Here is a 15,678-nt window from a genome sequence, read left to right as displayed (position 1 = left end):
GTCCTACCGCTACTGTGTACGTTTCTGTATATCAACAAAATTAGTAATATACGATTCGTGGGTTGATGAACACCTCCGGAAAACCGCCGGTTTACCACTTTTTGGCTTGTTTACTTTTTCACGTTTTTCTTGCTTATTGTTCGATTTTCCAGACTAACAGTGTTTTAATACGGACCGCATTCCCCACATAAAATGAAATTGAGTGTCAATAGAAATACTATTGCATTAAAATGATGCGAAAATAAAAAAAAACTGTCGTCTCGGCTACAACTATGTCATCAGCTAACTGAATTATTTTTGTTTAGCGCGCTTGAGTGAGATGCCTGACGTTTATATTAAGCGTAGAGTGCTCTAATCTATTACAGAAATCCAATTTCCGTATGATTTAACTAACTTTCTTTATTCAGGCCAATATCTAGCATAACATGAGTTTTGTTAGATGCAATCACTAGCGATAAATGTTAATTTTGGGACAGTTTTTGTACTCAGTTTTCTATGAAACTTCTAAATTTTTATTATATAATTCGTTTATTCGAGTCGGCTCAATGCATTAGCTAAATGAAGCCTTGAGTCTTTAATATATTCCACGATGTAAACAATGAAAATGATAAAACGTTAATGGTTGTCCAACAGATCTCGTGCGATTGACCTGTTTACTGGTGAGAAATATTTTTCATAACCAAACGCGTCTTGGTGGTCGTTCATTTCATCTCGTACACTTCCGTATTATTATCGTGGTAACTGCCATGTCCATGTTCGCAAATATCTGATTTCACCTTTGTTTTGTCCCCTTACGGGCCACCAGTGTCGACTTCCTCAATGATGATGCTAACTGTTAATTTTGATATACTAGGCGCAGTTTTTGCCGTCAATATTATATGAACAGCAGCCACAAATTTGGCAATTGTTTGTTTTTCAGGTAATAGTATTGGAGACTATGGATGTGCAAAGATGTAACGTGTATAATGATACTATCGCATTGCGTTTTGTACGTGCAGGGTCAGCTAGGACGAAATCCTAGCTGACCCTGCCCGTCTTATTCCTAGATGTGTCCTTTATAATAAATTCCATTTTTTTCCAAATGTGACAGGAATCTTTTAATGGCCACGGTTCAAGTAAGCTAAGTTTGTTTATTGGGGCTTTAACCTCTTGGTCGTTCGCCCGCGGTTCAAGTAAGTGGATCTTGTAGCCGAACATTGATTTTCTCATCATCCATATAGATGAGAATCAACCACGTGTTACATGTTGTAATGCACACTGACTGGTTTCGCCTGGGCTAATTTGTTAAATAACATAAGTACTGAATGCCTGACAAGGTAGAACACGTTAAAGGCGAAGTTCGTAAGCATAAGCTCTATTTTCACCTTCAGCAAATAGTTCCCAGCATGAATATTCGGTCTTATGCAAAAATTCCGGAAGTAAATAGCCTCCAGGTTTGGTTGGAGCACCACTTCTTGCTTCTGCGATTCAATCATCCGACGGATCACCCCAGCAAGAATTAAAGTAACAGTTTCTTTTGTTCTTCCGACGAGTCACACAATATGAAAGGAAGTGTGTTATCAGACTCGGCATACTGAGTAGACATCGTGACCGATGTCTTCGGTAGTTCGAAATAGCAATCTTCCTGACCATTCTCCCATTAATTTGTTGAAACCAAACGAGATACAATTTTTTACAAGTTACCGAAAAACATGTTGCTTCTTAAATTTATTTTTGAAAAATTTCGGGGGAGGGGCTTTAGCCCCTTAGCCCCCCCTCTGGCTACGTGCCTGGTGTGTAGATGAAAAGTGTATTAAGTATGTAATAGACATTTCCACAATTATATTGAACATAATCGGTCATGGAGTCATAGTTTCAAGAAATGAGAAAGGCACAATTGCACCGCTAGGTGGACATCAGATCCGTGGCTGGAAAGCGTGTGTAGGTGAAAAGTATATTAAGAATGTAATAGAATGTCTATAATATCGCCTTGATGTCAATGGGAAAGTTATAGGAAATGTTATGGGCCTTACGAAAAATTAAATGTTGTCGATGGCGAAACGCGAATAACTTCTGAAAAGGTCGTAAAAGACAAAATAATTGTGTTGTTAAAACAAAATTTAAAATATCTCGAGAACTACTACATTTCAGAAATTTTTTGTTATAAGCATTTTGATTTAAAATGGCGTTTAGAACCATATTCAAAAATAAAATCGTACTTCTGATTGCAAATAATATGAATTAAAAAAAATTGTCAAGTTGTTGTAAGGAAAACTTTTTTTTATTAAAAGTTTCTCCAAGATCCAAATACACTGAAAATGCTTTTTATGTCTTTAAAACGATAAACATTAGACTTTTGACAATTTGTGATGGGGGTAACGCGAATAACTTTTAAAAAGGACACAATAACATGAATTAATTGTTTTTGTTGGAGCAAAATTCCAAATATTTCGAAAACTGTCGCATATTGGAAGCTATTTGTTAAATGCATTTTGATTTAAAATGATACTTAGAATTATATTCTGTAATAAAATTACAGTTTTGTGTGTCAATTAGTATGATATTTAAAAACATGTATAAAGTTATTGTTAGAAAAACTTTTTCGCTGATAATTTCTCCATCATGAAACCACATTCAAAATATTTCCTTTCTCTTTAGATTTTTGTTCACAAAATATAAAAAAATAGAAAAAATGGTTTTTTTGTGATTTAAATTTTTATCATAAATTTTTGTTTTTGTGAAAAATTACACATTTTTTTCAGTGTATATTTTTTCGTGCAGAAGTATTCATTACCTGTAACTCTTTCTCAGCTAGTTTTACTGTATAAAATAGTGCATTCGAACAAAAAAAATTGAAATTGTTGCACGCAGAAACGTTTACACCCTTTTAAAAAATTACGCTTGAGTCAAAATAATCTTATTGACTGTGGAAAATGTTGAGTCCTCCATGCCAGTTGAACCTGTAAAGTTTTATCGGAATCTTCGTGGAATTCCTAAATATTGTAAAAGCTAATTTCCATTAGGGTCCAGCAGTTAATGAAATGCATCAGAGTTTTTGGGATGTGGACATGGTAGGTGATGCAAGCTCGAGAGGACTGTACCCAACACAAACGATGACTATCAAGTATAGAAGATTATTTAAGCCCAAAGTATAATTGTGTGAAAAATGCAAAGTTACAATTTTCATTCAGTGCTTCATACCATCTACATTTTTCATCCGATTTTTGTAACTATTGGCCTAAAATGTATGTAAAAAGATTTTGCATCTCATTAAAAGTCTAAAAGAATTTTCTTCTGTCCTTGATTTGTTATAAAAAATTAACTAGAAATGTGCATTTTTTAGAAAAGGTCGAAAATTAGACTTTTTTATGTTGGTCGCTTGTAATCATAATAAATGTGCATTTGATCTACGCATATTATACATTTTCGCAAGGGCACATAAATACGAGCTGTGAGTTGTTTGTTCCTTTTTGAACAAGATATTGACAAATAACTAACAAAGTGTCAAAAAAAAACTTTTTCAAAGAAACCTCGAAAATGCTTCTTGGAAAAAATGGTGCTTGTTTTCGTATGCAGCGACTCAAAATTAATGTAGAAAAAACCTTTTTTCTTAGCTTATCGCGATTACCTTGAAATTAGTCAATTAGATTCTGAAAATATCAAAAATTATTTTTTCGTAAAAAATTAAAGCAAAACAAAAAACTTGTTTTAATCCACTTAGTGGTGTAATTGTGCCTTTCTCAATCATGAACACTAGGATTGTGTCTTTGTTCATATTCATTGTAAACTTTCAAATGTTACATTTTTAACCCTCAAAACGCAAGGAGTCTCAGAGGCCCAGCTAGTTACAGGTCTCTAGTTTCAATGAACTTGTAATTTGAAATACGACTGATCTAGCGTTTTCGGGCTTTCGATTATTATTCATAAAATGACAAAAAAGAGGCTTTTAATTAAATTGAGTCTTAGGAGCGATGCTTCTTGAAAATACAATTTTAGCTTGCCTTTTTGATGGTTAATATACATGACAAGACAACTATATACAAGAAAAGAAATCAATATTCCAGTTCTAAAACTTTGTAATAGAAAAAGAGTCTAATTGAAAAATTGAACCATCAGAACCAGTAATCGGTTTTAGACTTAGTTTGGTCGTCTTGATCAGCTGCTGGAAGAGGAAGAGTAATGTTCGCACCATGTGTAGGAAGTATACTTTATGCTCAAATGGTTTTGACATCAAAAATTGTTTGCGAAAATTTTTCGAAACAGCCACGGTAATATTAAATTGAAAAACCTGTTTTAGTCCATCTAGTAGCGCGATTGTATTTTTCTCATTTTTCCAAAGTAGGATTCATTTGCTGGTTATATTCAATATAATTGTGGAAATGTCTATTACATTCAAAGTGTGTCAGTGTCAACTTTCGTAGTAGTCGACGCTGACACACTTTAAACAAAAAGATATAATATTTAATTAGCTTAATCAGCATTAGTTTAACGTTATTTTTAATGTTATTTTTATGTTATCATATTTTGAAATGGTGTGGGAATTGATTTGGAAAGCGAGGGTGCGGAGGGTTAGCACAGTGAGAAAGCAGGATGCGTAAGAAATCCTTCATTTTATTTCGGTATACGGGAATGATGAAGGGAATGCGGGTGTGATAGTGGTCCAGGGGGGGGGGGGGGGGGTGATAAAAGATGGTGGTGCAAGGGCAAGGGGAGGGGGTGGTGACGCAATATTGAACTGCATAGTTGGCATTCCATTTGAGACTTGGTTTGAGAAAATCGGTTCAGTCATCACCGAAGAACCGATGTGACTTTAATTGTGAAATATTCCCGGAATCCGGGACTTCCACAATCGTCGATAATGGGCAATATATTCAAAGAACGTTTGATTGGCAATCAGTGATCTAGACGTGCGAATCGAAGTAATTTTATGACCATTTCAATAGTTTTTAGCACCTCAGAGGCTACGAGGTTATATCGGAAATTCCAAAAACTTACTACCCAACCTGTAATTCCGGAACCAAGAGTCAGAACCGAATGAAATTTAGCAGCAGTCAATGGCATTACTGTATCTTTTATTTGGAATATAAAACTTGTGCTGGTCGGTGAACAACAGTAGCCACGGAAGCTGCTGAAAGGTCCCCTTGACGTAAGTATCATCATCCATAATGAGACAGTGAAACTTCGTCAGCATCTGGGTGTACAATTTCCGAGTCCGTGACTTTCCCACCGTTTTAGACAGTTCGTCACGATTTGGGGCCTTCTGCACTTTGTCCGTATGCGGACCCTCCCGGTCCTTCGCTCTCTGAACGAAATACTTGTACAGATACAACGTGTTGTACAAACCTCTCACCGAAGCATTGGAATTCGGCTTAACCGATTTCACTACACGTTTGTGATCTTGACCATTTATAGAACATCCATGCTGACCGCATTTCTCCTTCTTTTTGATGCTCAGAGTCACACCAACAGTCAATTGAAAAATTATCTCGAAAACTCATCGTAGGGGTTAGGTATTCTTTATATAGACTGTGTATTGTGTATGCAAAGTTTTAAACAAATTGGTTAAGTAGTTTTTGAATGGCAGGTTACACCGCAAACCAGGTTTTTTCAGAGACGTTCTGACGTTGTCGTTATTTTGGTATAGAAAAATTACAGAATGTTATTGAAATGATACACTATAATGTACAAAAGTTTTGATCGATTCGCTTTACGCAAAGTTCTAAAAAAATCGCAAAAAAATGTTGTTTATTACACTGAAACCCTTACCCTTACCTTAAGGGGATAAAGGTAATAATTTTAGATTTTAAAATAGTTTCAAATTGTAATCCCCTAGATTAAAGATTGCTTTATTTGTTTTATTGAAGATCATGGAAAACCGGAGCTATCTTTTGTACCAACAGATTACAAACATCAAAATGATACATTTCTCAGCCTATTCCTACAACTAACCTAAACACTACAACTATAGTTAACTGCCCATAAAAGCATAAGAGTCCCATATGGATTTTTGTCGAAAATGAGTTTTCTGTTGGATTGTATTCTGTTCCACCATTGAACCACAATGCACAAATAAGATTACCAAGTTCGTTTAGTGAATATTGAAAAAATATCAAAACATGGTTGTCCCATCCATAAGGCTCAATGGAAATGAACAGCGTTTATCTCGACTTGCTGGTTTTCAATACGGGATTCTTATGCTTTTATGGGCAGAGTAATGGTACATTATTAATAACATTGGAACAAAAGCTAACTTGACAAGAAATTAACAATCTCTTAATAATGATTATGGTAAAAATAATATTCAAGAGCGTCGGAGCAACGATAAAATAAACGTCAAATGCTGGGAAAGGGCTCGTTTTGGACGTAACTTATTCTGGAAATAGGAAGATGGAAAAATGGACCACAGAAGATCAGAGCAGTCAATTCGTGATTGACGTAGATCGGCGATGAAAGTTGCTTTGGAAACATCCCAGCGAACGGGTAGAATATCGAGAACGATGAACTTGCAGCGATTAGAGTATGTTGAGAGCCTTGGTAGGTCCTTCCATGGGAGATTACGAGGTGTGAATCGAACGAATGAAACACGATAAATAAATCCTAAGAATTTAAAAGCTTTGTATTCTATATAAATTGGTATCAGCAAGCTAATGCGACGTGCCGTGTTAAATAAACAAACTAAATATACAAGTAGCCCTTGGCAAAAATTCAAAACGAACTTTAAATTAAAAAAAAAATGAAGGTGGTTAAACAAATCGGTATGGCTGTTGTACAAAAAGCTGTGGGAAAAAGGAAACTAGGTGTTCGGGATGACAAAGAACTTGAATAAAATGTAACAAAACTTAACCGTGGGTGTATGCATATGGATTCACATCCGTTATACGTATATTTGTCCCATGCTCCATGGGATTTCCTACATATATGAGGCAATCATACGAAATAACGGGCAATAATCGGAGTTTAGGCGTATTTTACCAATACTTTTCTGTCATTCACGTTGAAGCCACCTACTTTTTACTCGAACATCAGGCTCCAATATTAAGTAAAACAAATAGGGGTGACTGAAAATTAAAATCGCAAGGACAGAACATGCTTCGTAATACCCTTTTCCAATAAATTAGAATATAAACATCGGAAATAAACATCAAGCGTAAAAATCGGACATATCCTTCAGCATAAGAATCGCTTAAAAAGTTCTCAACAGTAAAACTCGGTAAGGTTGAATCTCCAGTATAAAAACCGGTCAAAAACAAATTAATTGTGCGCAATGGCATACGTATATCGTGATGTTCAAGATTAAAAGTCGGCTAAAAACTACACTGTAAGAATTGGCTTTTTCCGGATTTTACACAGAAAACTTTTTTATCCAACTCTTGCAAAGGATTCCAGTCCAGTCTGATTTTTCTACTTGAAGTTTATATCCGGTTTTTGATATTCAATTATTTTTGAAGCGGGTTTATTTTCGGTCCCTCATATCTACAAAAATGGAACGTTCGCGTAATCGTGTTTACAACACATGTTATAAAGAATCGCATCCAATAATCTTGCATGGCAAACCCATCCAGAAGCATACACGCTCCGTCGGTATTTCATTCTTCTCGCCTATTGCAATAGATTTTTATAATACGCAGATTGACTGCACCATGCGTTTCCATCAATGTTTAATTGTGTGAACGCAAATATGGTTTTAAAACAGTAATATAAAAAATTGATTCTGTATGCTGCTTTCATATTTTATGTATAGTGTAAATTTAATGTCTATTACCTTTGTCACTATATCTACTGGCGCTCTACAATACATTTGATTGATATCAGTGCACAAAACAAAACTTTTTATTATATTTCAATGTTACATAATTTGTTCTACATTACGCTTAGAAAATCTTTTGGATATATTTCGACACAACAAATTACTTTACAAAACATAATCATTTTGAAATAATTAAATTCTAAGCAAAAAATATAACTAAATTCTAAGAGCTTGTTGTAATTCCTAAAAACTGGAAAATGCCAGCAATTGTGTGACGCAAATAAATTGTTGGCTGTGAGAATGCTTAAATACAAAACATGATTGCACATAGGCTTCATATCCTAGCTCATTCAGTGCAGACGCTCAATATATAAAGGGCCAATGAAGTGGAAAAGCCACCCACGCGTTCAAGTTATATACATAACACCACCATTCCATGGAAAGGGATAAAACCGAGCATTTTATATTGCTGCCTATTTACAACACTTTAGACAAACACACAAAATCCATCCATTCCATTTCATAAGAAGTAGGGGAATTGTGGGAAAAACCGACACTGTGGGTAAAACCGACACCCCACAACTTTTCCTAGAAATCAAATTTTTATACATTTCATAATGATACAATATTATTAGTACGTTTATTTTGAGCATTTGAAGAAAAATTGGCTTTACGTTAGTGCGCCGAATGTCATAAAAATTAACAAAACATTCGACAGCAGCGTTCATACTCGTCTGGATGTAAAATTTCGTTGGTAGATTTTAAGGTTTTAACCGAACGAAAGCTTTTCAAATCACCCCATTTTTCAGTACCTATTATTATCGGCCTGTCCTATGATCAACTAGGTGCATTGAAGACGAGTTTGAAAAATTCAATATTTTTAATTGCTTTTATAAAAAAATGTGCGCTGTTGGGGTAAAACCGACACCCTATGGTTAGGGTAAAACCGACGCCCTGTTAAGATGGTTGTGTATAGTTGCGATTCATTTCAAAATACTGGGGATCTTTGTGACACTTCAATTAGCCTATTAGAACACTATAGTATTAGCAGAAATACACAGAAATACTTTTATTGTGTTTATTTCTGTCTGTGTCTTTAAAAATCAAAAATTGGAATTTTTGCTTATCTGATTCTAACGAAGCTTTTGCTATTTCTGCAAAAAGGTCATCAAACCGAATTTCTAATGTTCTCTTGGTTTGTCAGAGACGAATTTTATCACAATGAGACAATGATATTATGTATACCCCAATAGATCGTTGATAATCAGAGTCCGAAAAATCAAATCTGAAAAAGATAGTTTTACTAAGAAGTGTGTGTGTCACTTATAAGTGAATGAATCCAATTAGCAGAACGTAGAACGCTTGAAAATCTTCTCTTATGAAATAAAATAACACTGGAGGTTGCAATGATGTGCGCAAGGATTATTTGGAAATACTCATATCAATAAATAATGCTATAGCATAAAATACTCTTATTTATAGTACTACGCTTTCGAACTTTCTTCCCCTCACTACATGATGAAGCAATAAAAAGCACATATTTGCATCATACATACTCACACTTTATTAATCACGCATATATCTCATTTTTAATAAAGATAAAGATTTTAATAAAGTGGAGAGAAAATAAATTAAAGGTGGTGTCGATCTTACCCCTATGGGGTGTCGGTTTTACCCGCAGTGCTTACAAAAAGTCACTTTGTTTTCCAAGTTTTACAACCAATATTTTTTAATGAAATTAATTTTTTGAAGCGCTTAAAAAATTAAGTCTTGTTAAGAATTTTCTGAAGAAGAATTCTGCATAAAAATTATAATTTTATTGGTTTTGTGGCAACTTAGAAAAAGTGTTAAGCTTAAGGTGTCGGTTTTAACCATAATTCCCCTAAATCGATACTAACAATTTTGCTCAAGTTCAAATGTTTCAGAATTATGAACAAAACAAACGGTTTTTAATCTCAGATTGATTAATATAATTCTGGAAGCGAGAACGCGAAAGACAGCTGCCATACGTTTTGTTGTTCTCAGAGCAATATACTACTATGATTGTATGGTAATAGCTTTATCATTATCACTTTCGGAAATGCAAGCACTCAGCTCACGACAGATGGTGCTTTAATTGCGGGTAATAAGTATATCGATCTGTAGTAAAAATCAGGCGATTGGTTATTTTACTGCACGCGAATAAGCCTTTTCGCTTTTTTCGCTCTTTTTCTTCTGCTATCTCAATCGTTGGGAGTATTGTATTCGTACCCACTATGGGCATTATCAAACACATATCACGGTCTGGTACGAATGTATGACTCTGCTGTGGACCAGATATGAGCTCGTATCGTATCTTAGGTGGAATAGTACTGCGATAATCCAGTCACTGTACAAAATCACGATGAGAACGGTAAGCCTAGTTCAGTTGACATCAGCGTAACAAGAACGGGAGATATAAGATCGAAAGATTTCGGAAAAAATTGAATTTGAGTGTGGTTTGGGAGTATTGAAGATAGCAGAAAAGTAGTGGAATATTCGCTGATCTTATGCTACCGCATAGTGCATGTGTATTATAAGAGAAACGAACATACTTGGTTGATCATTAAAAACAACTGTGATACTTGTCTAGTTGATTATTGATTTGGGATACCCATTCATTACCAACACTGCAGGGGGTAAGTTAAAATTTGGAACTTTATTTAAAAAAAGTGTGTTGGGCTCAGGCAGGATAATCAAAATTCTTATCCTAATTGAATATATGTTTATGGCCATACAACGCATTCTACACATAATCATACCAAGCATTAGACTGCGAGGATAGCACTGAGAATTCTTAAAATTTGATGCTTGATATGAGTATATGTAGAATTCCTAGACAAGGTAGAGCCGTAAACATACATTCGTAACAGGACAAGGAAAACTAATTTAAGGCCAACTAGAATAAAGGCTAAGGACAGTTTTAGAGGTAACGATAAATCTAGAGCTTTGATTCAAACCGTCATATCTAACAATGAGAAACTTTCTTTGTTTACATTTTCTTTCGATTCTTACGGTGTCACTATAGAACTTTTCACTAATTTTACAGAACAGATCGAAAGACGCCAGTTATAAAACGATTTACTAGTAGAAAAGAAAATAAACAATGAGAGTCTCTCATTGTTGGATGTCTTTTTGAAAAAAGGATCGAGAGACATTAGTTAGGTATCATATTTCGAGGATCGAATCTAATTATGTTTGACATTAAAAATGTCACTCAACATTCTCTGGGGCCACACGTCATTCTAAAATCGAAAATCTATCGATGTCACGATTTGGCGTCACGATTTTGAACGCTTTTAGCTCTGTTATTTATCGATGGTTGTGCGTCATCTTACCACCAAACAATTCGGAGCGAATCGAATATTAAGATTTATTGCTATATTGTTTTAGATTCGATAGCATACTATTGAAAAATAGGTTAAAATGAAAAGATTGCGGAGAGTGTGAAACTTTATTCAAAAGTCCAACTATCTCTGGCAAAGTCGCCAATATGGGGCATCTAACTAACGTATTCAATCAAATAGGGTGAAGTTATATACATATAGTTGAATAATATAAATCAAGCATTTCTTTTCTGTATCCTCAATCGATGCTGCTCGATTAAGCTGTGTTTGAACTGGACATCGAGATAGAGCAGTAAGAAAAAGATATCATGTAAGACTACTCTAAGAGGAAATCTAGTGGAATGGCCTTCAGAGATATTTGACTTCACGGGCCGTTCATATACCATGTGGACAAAAAACCTTCGTTTTGGACCCCATCCTTCTTTTCCGTGGACAAGCGTGGACATTTCCTGCACCTCTATCCCCCTCCCTACGACGTCCACGTGGGCTTTCTAATTTTTTCAGGTTGTTTCTTAGGGTTACCAACCGTCCTTATTTTAAAGGGCATGTCCTGAATTTTGATGATTTGGGAAAACGTCCTTAATTTTACTTCAAAGGTCCTTAGTTTTAATCTCAATCCATGGTATATTTGAAATCAATTAGATTATATTCACTTAAGCGAATGAAATATTTCACTCGCCATTTTAGTTGTACACTTCCTTGTAGTACTTTTGATTTGCTATGTTCAGAATAATGATTCAAAAGCATTGATTAATTTTATTGCTTGAAGAAAAGTTAAAAACTATTTATTATATTTATCTTGTTGAGTGGTGACAGAAAAAAAACGATTCGTCATCTAATTCGAACCATCGAATTTTAAACAGCTTCCACTTTCTAGCACAGTCGGCAAATTTCTTAGTTGCTTAATGGACTTTAATCAATAAGTTGTATAGTTAAAGAAACACATTGATTTATGGAAATGAAAATGTAAAAAATAGGATTTCTCGTACTAATATCCACACAAATTTCAAATGTAATGTGGAATAGGGGAGCCCGGGGCTAGTTGGCGGTTGAGGTAAGTTGGCGGAATCCCTTTTTCTCTGTTTCTATTAGACATATAGTGCTGCCTCTTCTTGTGTACCTCAAGCTATATGAAACCCGTTATCCAATGCGTTTTTGTTGCAAATTGATTTGTTTGGTGGAAGTTGTGGGTGATATTGTGTTTTGAGCATACCAAGCAAATTTTCTTAATTTTAAATACTTTGCGTTATTTGGCGTGATTTTCAATCTATTTCCCGAATGATTATATTTTTCGATAGCGCGTGAAAAAAGCTTTCAGTATCCGTATAGATATTACATCTATCCACAAACAAAAGTTTTTTTTTAAAATAGTTTTTAATAAAATATGCAGTTGGTGTAAATTGGCGGTGCTGCACGCGGGGCAAGTTGGCGGTACAATTTACAATGCAAAAATGTCATCAAATTTTTTTATTTCTGCAATTCACTCCAAAGTAAGAAAATCTTTTTCTTGTGTATCTCGGGAATGTAGGAGACATTCATTACGGCCAATTGCACGAAGAATTTTAAAAATTTGCTTTTGAATAGGTAGTACGCGTCAAAGTCAAAATGAAGTGGTATTGAAACTGAAATGTAATAGCAAATGACGATTAATATGCAGTTTTCTCGAAAACACATTCAGCACGTTCCAAAAGGACCCTTGAAGTAATTGCATCTCCGTTTGATTGCTTAGTTTTTGGCCAATCCTTACACACCGCCAACTTACCCCGGGGCCGGGGTGAGTTGGCGGGTTTCCGCGTCTCATATGTTTGTCTTTAAAAATGGAGACAATGCATCAAATACAATTAAAAAAAATAGAGATGTTGCCAACAATCTGCTCTTTCATGCCGCGTGTTCTATTTTGCAAGATCTAGCTACATCGAAGCTAGAAAACTTTCCAATGTGTTAGACTACTGTGATGTTTAAGATGAAAATCGTTCAAATTTTAACCACAGAATGTAATACACTTCTTTAGTCTCTTGTGAAATTTCCATTGAAACATATCATTTCTGAACGACATTATGATCGTTTATATTGACGTTTTAAAGATTCATCATAATAACACAAAATTGAAGTAATCTATGGATTCTTGAATTGACTCTTTATTTCAATCAGAAGCTTTCAATTCCAAAATTAGTGGAATTTGACCATCGTACAGAGGACCGAATCAAGTGATTCAGGCAGAATTTTTTTCTCGGATATTATTTCGTACGATTCCCTCTGATTTGCTTTGATGTTTTCAATTTTCACAGATGCACACTCATACACTATGCTGTTATAAGCACTTTGACTATTTTTAAACCTTGAAGAAATCAATCACATCAATGACGATACAAATTTGTTTCATTTTTTTAAAGACAACAATTTAACAAAAAGTCCAAGTGGACATTTCGCACGCCCCCACCCCTTCACCATGGACAAGCATGGACTTTCTGGTGACCACTACCCTCTCCTAAATTGTCCACATGGTATATGAATGGCCATGTCATATTAATCGCTGTAACAAGTTGATGAGTAGTTGGATGTCCAATACATAATCCAAATTGCTCAGATAATATAGAACTTTTATTGATAAGAGACACCATTATAATTAGAATTATATTTTCAAATAATTTACTAGTAGAAGATTGTAAATTACATGATCAATAACTCGGTGCTTCTATTAGAGTTTTATTTGACTTAGAAATAGAAATAACATATCTATTTTTGCATCTTTCGGAAATGTATTCCAGGTAGCAAATTTAGTTTTAAGGCACACTGCAAGTGCATTCTAAGTTTTAGGAGGGGCTTCGAGAGTGCCATAAAACTTCAATCGTTACTGGGAATGCAAATTCAAAACATTTGTTGAATATTTTTAAAGTGAATTCGAAATGTTCAAAATTCAACCATCACCTTTATATTTTTTAACTTTTTATGATGGGTTTGATTTTATCAATGTTTGTTTCAAAAGTTTCGTATCGAGATATGTTTATAATCTCATAAGATTACGGCTGAATAAGGCTGAAATTACGGACACTCTCAAACCGCTGAACAAATTTTCGAACTTTTTGCCTGTTTGTTTAATGCCTTGATCTCTACGACACTGGGTCAGATTCTGAATACTGCCCCATTCCTACTTTACCCGCACGTGTAACAGAAAGCGCGCCTTTTCTAATATTTTTAAAATTATCAACTTTATTCTTGTTAACCCTTTTATGCCCCTGTTTTTTCTTGCCCATATAGGATTCCAAAACTATTCATCCTTAAGACTATTGGGGTCAAACACATGGACCTGTTTTAATGTGCTTCTCCAGCAGTATCAGAAGCCCGTTAAGTTTCCTCTATAAGTCATCGGCGACAAGGTTCCATAAGTATAATAACAGCACACAACCTTAAGGCCATCCGCAGACACTCAGCTTCTTAATATCTGTTTATCTTAACAATGAACACAAACATCGGTTAATAAGCCTTGTCTATATCCAGCTCATGATGTAAAAAGCTATTCCATGATTTCATGCGGTTTCCAAAATGGATTCGAATGAAACGTTGTCAAACAACTTTTCCAATGTTGTAGACAGAGCGGTAATAGAATTCCCCGATGATAATATCATGCAAGTTGCATTGAATGAAACGAGTGCTCACCCAAGCTAACATTACGAATGTAGTGGTAGATTAAAGGTTCCACTAATTTAAGAATGAAGGAAGTCAGAATTATCACTCTAAGGCTCTTTGCCTCCACATCCCTAGTAACAATTGTGGTTTTGCGGTACTCTTGAAGTCTCTCTTAAAACTTAGACTGCACTTCTAGTGTGCTATAAAACTTAAATTGTTACTTGGGATAGGAACCACGGTCCTCTTTGGGAATAAATTTTACAATTGTTTCATGCCGCGCTAATGGAATGTTGCAAGGCTGCAAGTAAGAACTTTTTTCAAAATAAGCTTCAAGTGCTCCTATATCAATCGACTCAGCTCGACGATTTGGCACAATGTCTGTGTGTACGTGTGTGTGTCTGTGTGTGTATGTAACGGAGAAACTCTCATTCGTGTTTCTCAACAATGGCTGAACCGATCTTATCCAAACCAATTGCAAATGAAAGGCCTCACAGCTATTAATTTTTTTTTGATTCTGATGTTTAGTTCCTATGATATGGATGTTTGAATGTCCAAAAAGCCACATTTTGCAGTTTTTTTTGAAATTACTGTCGAAATTAACAACATAAATGAACACTTTACACATCTTCAGACAGCTTATACGAATACCTTTCGAACGACCTATAATTTGTTGAAATCGGGCTATTAGCTAAGGAAATATTTATCATTAAATTCGGATAACTGATTCTTGCCATTTCCCAATATCCAGAAATGAGACCAAAAACATGAAATTGACTGTTACCGCCAAAACGGCTAAGTTAAGGCCAATAGTGTATTCATAGCAGTTATTGCATTTAATATGCTCTTTCGTTTGACATTATGTTTTCACTAATTAATCCCCCTATAAGTGAGATATTTTCACTTATTTTCTTTTAAGTGATTATAATTAGATGATGTCTTCTGCAAATTTATAGCTCTTTC

General features: G+C 34.9%; 1 protein-coding gene across 2 annotated transcripts in view; it reads left to right on the top strand.

Moving 5' to 3' along the window:
- The window catches only part of LOC131689003 (uncharacterized), a 70,248-nt gene that overhangs the window by 14,875 nt on the left and 39,695 nt on the right, over nt 1-15,678 (top strand). Inside the window, exon 1 of one of the 2 annotated variants that reach the window (XM_058973723.1) lies at nt 10,095-10,118. The exons of the other annotated variant lie outside the window; for it this stretch is intronic. Coding sequence (XP_058829706.1) covers nt 10,110-10,118 — 9 coding nt within the window. The 5' untranslated portion in view covers nt 10,095-10,109. Of the gene's footprint in view, nt 1-10,094; nt 10,119-15,678 lie in introns of those variants that run through there. 2 annotated transcript variants of the gene reach the window in all.

Source organism: Topomyia yanbarensis, chromosome 3 (assembly GCF_030247195.1).
Source record: "Topomyia yanbarensis strain Yona2022 chromosome 3, ASM3024719v1, whole genome shotgun sequence".
NCBI classification, from domain to species: Eukaryota; Metazoa; Arthropoda; class Insecta; order Diptera; family Culicidae; genus Topomyia; species Topomyia yanbarensis.
The sequence above is the reverse complement of the archived record's forward strand: the minus strand, read 5'-3'. Positions and strand labels throughout refer to the sequence as shown.